Source organism: Tarenaya hassleriana, unplaced genomic scaffold (assembly GCF_000463585.1).
Source record: "Tarenaya hassleriana unplaced genomic scaffold, ASM46358v1 Cleome18, whole genome shotgun sequence".
Classification (NCBI taxonomy): Eukaryota; Viridiplantae; Streptophyta; class Magnoliopsida; order Brassicales; family Cleomaceae; genus Tarenaya; species Tarenaya hassleriana.
The window spans coordinates 841,816-845,146 of NW_010965216.1; the positions used below are offsets into that span (position 1 = coordinate 841,816).

Consider the following 3,331-nt stretch of genomic DNA (forward strand, 5'->3'; position numbering starts at 1 on the left):
TTCACTTCAAACCAAATGCACATCCCAAAAGATGAGCCTTTTTATTTATTCTTCATACATAACATCAAACATCATTTATTGGTTTCAACATTCTAACACTCGTTTATCATCATCACATGATAAAAGAGTCGGCCCCTTCAACATGGTTCTCGCCTCCAAATTCCATGGTACCCATGCCATAGATATCATGGGTTATGGCATCAGATCTGTTGTCCATATCCGTACAGAAAACGACCGGAATGTCCGAAGGAAGTGACATAAGCTCCCGGAGGTTGTGCGGTCCGACAACTTCGGGGGTGGCTCCCCACATGAGATGGTCGATTTGGGAGTTGGCTTCCTGCGTCAAGTGCTTGCCGTCGAAGAATATGTGGGCTTGTGGCTTGGCACATAGGCTCTTGGCCATGCAGCCGCTCCCGTTGTAAGGTCCGGTGCCGCAACAAGCTGCGTTTCCTGTTGTAAATGCTGCAATAAAAAACATACAAGAAATGGATATAGATCATAGTTTAGGACAGTTTTACCTAAAAAAAACTGAACTTCGGGACCCAACTGATCGGTGGATCGGGTACCCGAGTACTAGTATATAAGATGACAACGGTTATAACATTTCGAGTACTTAACTCGGGTAAACGCTTAACATGTATATGATATTTAATTTGAAGAAATCGAAATTTCATATTAAAATTTGGGTTCGAATATCATGAATATTCGAAAGTAATATCTCGTAGATCTGAAACGTTTGGATAACTCGGAAATTGCATGTATCTAACCCGTGCTAACCCCTGATTTAGGGTAAAGGGTCATCTTGGTGCGCAGTTAAGAAGAAAAAGAAAAGCATGTACCGTAAGTGTTGGGGAGGACAACTCGGTTATGGAGGGAGGTGAAGAAATCGTAGAAGGAGAACTGGAAACCCTTGAGCTCGAGTGCTTGTTTGTTCAACAGCTGAAGGAGCTTCTTGTTGTGCAAAGCTGCCATTTCCGATGGCAAATGCAGGCACTTATCTCTCCCTTCTCCGAGCTCTTGTTTCGTGTTCGGTAAGCAACCCAATGGCGCCAGGTTCTGGAAGGCGAATTTCCTTCCTCCGGATTCATATACGCCCTTGAAAAACCAAACCCCGATTCATCAAAAGAAACATCGTTCCTCGAAGAAAATCAAGAACAGAAGAAGATTCATCAAAGATTATACCTTCATTGATAGATTCTACTTCTCAGCGAAAATCAATAACAGGGTATCGATAGATTCATCAAAGTTTTTACATTAATCGTTTGAATCTATCAAAAACATCATTCCTCGAAGAAAATCAAGAACAGGGTATAGACAGATTCATCAAAGCTTTTACCTTTACCGATTGAGTCCTCAAAGAAAAGCAAGAACATGGTAAAGAGAGATAGATTCATCAAAGTTTTTACCTTTATGGATGAGTCTATAGCAGAGATCACTTGATCCACAAAAGCATGCTTCTGATCATTAGAGGGACTAAGGTTGTTCTTGGCGAAGTCAAGATAGTCCTCACCGCCAATGTAGAACAAGTAGATAGCTTGAGATAGTTCTTTATCACTCCATTTCTTCTTGTTTTCATGAAATTTCATCACTTGCTCTTCCAATTTCATCTGAATAAACATACCAAAGGACCTTCAATCACTACTCTCCCCGATTCCCGCACTCTCACAAGATCTCATTGACAGTAACTAAATCGAAATTCTGATGTTCAATCCAAATCACATGACTTCGTTTGGGGAATTCTCTCTTTTGAGCTGAATCTCAGCGGCGGAATCTTACCGTCTCCGGTGGAGATCCGAGGACAGTAGCTCCGGCGATGGAGAAGCTCGCTCCATGAGAGAAATCGGACTTGGAATCGAGAATCGAAGATATCCGAGGAATGCCCATGAACTCAGCTGCCAAAAACAAAACAAAAGTTTCGATTTTTAGGTTTCTCAAATCGTTCCCAAAATCGACCCAATTTATCTGAGATTCGTCACAGTAGCTCACCCAGATAGTTCGGCACGACAAGCCCATCGGACCACCGCCCGGTGGCGCTGCGAATTGCGACGCCGTAGGGATGAGCATTCGCCGGAATTAAGTTTCCGGCGAGGAACTGTTTGTTTCCGACGTCATAGAAATCATCGCCAAAGATAAACAGAGTCTGGACTCGGGACGTGGTTGATAGATGAAGAAGAGAGACAGTGAAAAGTATGAGGGAGAAGAAGCGGAAGTTTGAGTGCGCCATTGAAGAGAGAGAGGCAGGGAGGGGAAGCTCTATTTTGAAGCTCTGAAGACGAGACTTGACTGTGGTGAGCATGCAGGTGACTGTCTGCATGGGTTATTAGGAGGAAACAATATTAAAAAATACTTCTTATTTAAAAAAATATTAAAAAATACCATATTTAATTAAAAAATTGAATTTTTTTTTAAAAAAATACTATATTTACAAAAAAAATATATTTAAATATCATTTTTGCATCTTTTCTGATTACAAAAAATAATTTCTTACCCAATCAACCAACCAATAGATCATAGTAAAAAAAACTTCTCAATATTTGACTATTATTAAACTCTTTTTTATCCCAAAATAAAATTTCAATTCCTATAACTGTATTTTAACATGGCGTCTCAAAAAATTAGAAAACAAATTTTTTTTTATCATCTGAAAGTTACCGGATCTTTAGTCCGATTATATTTTCCAAATGATCGGAGAAGTCCATGTGAAGATCATTTCTCAAATGAAGACTCGAACTCGAATTAAAAATGAGTTTTACTCCCTTTCTTATTGGTTGAATCACTCAATCTTGAATAATTTTTTTTTATTTGACCAGCATAACTAATTAGTACATATAATTAAAATATTATACTCACATTTTTACAAAATTATATATTTCCAACAATCAATAAATATATAAAAAATCAAAATTAATATCAAAATAAATATAAATATATATATACATAGATATATATATATATATGCATATTTATTACATATATACATACATATTCATATGTATAATATTCGTGTACACATATGATATATATATATATTTGTATAGTGTATATATATGTATATATGTATACAGTGGTATATACAAAAATTAGAATAAAGGTAATAATATTAATATATATATAATATAAAAAATTAATAAAAATATATAATTATAAAAAATTTTATATAGCAGTAAATTTAATTTTAGTATAGAGTATTTAACAATTTTATCTAAAATTTTATAAAGAAATTAAAATTTTTAATTAATCAAATGGGGATATGTAGTCCCAACTCTTTGTATTTAGGTCGGTTATATATATATATATATATTGATATTTATTTATATATTTATTAAATTTA

At 35.6% G+C, this 3,331-nt stretch overlaps 1 protein-coding gene across 1 annotated transcript; it reads right to left on the reverse strand.

Annotated features, from left to right (window-relative positions):
• LOC104810379 (inactive GDSL esterase/lipase-like protein 25) lies at window positions 1-2,271 on the reverse strand. The gene is made up of 5 exons (XM_010536662.2): window positions 1,987-2,271; window positions 1,777-1,892; window positions 1,407-1,607; window positions 840-1,095; window positions 1-462 (listed from the first exon to the last, which is right to left on the reverse strand). Exons 1-5 carry the CDS (start codon window positions 2,222-2,224, stop codon window positions 113-115), a joined length of 1,161 nt encoding a protein of 386 aa, XP_010534964.1. The 5' UTR covers window positions 2,225-2,271; the 3' UTR covers window positions 1-112.
• Window positions 2,272-3,331: the final 1,060 nt, after the last annotated feature.

What these genes read in the sequence shown, in the direction of transcription:
- LOC104810379 (XM_010536662.2), bottom strand. Translation starts at nt 2,224, where the DNA reads ATGGCGCACTCAAACTTCCGCTTCTTCTCCCTCATACTTTTCACTGTC. An exon ending in TGTCGTGCCGAACTATCTGG is followed by an intron (nt 1,893 to 1,986) that starts GTGAGCTACTGT and finishes TGTTTTTGGCAG; the next exon opens with CTGAGTTCATGGGCATTCCT. An exon ending in TGTCCTCCCCAACACTTACG is followed by an intron (nt 463 to 839) that starts GTACATGCTTTT and finishes TTTTTATTGCAG; the next exon opens with CATTTACAACAGGAAACGCA.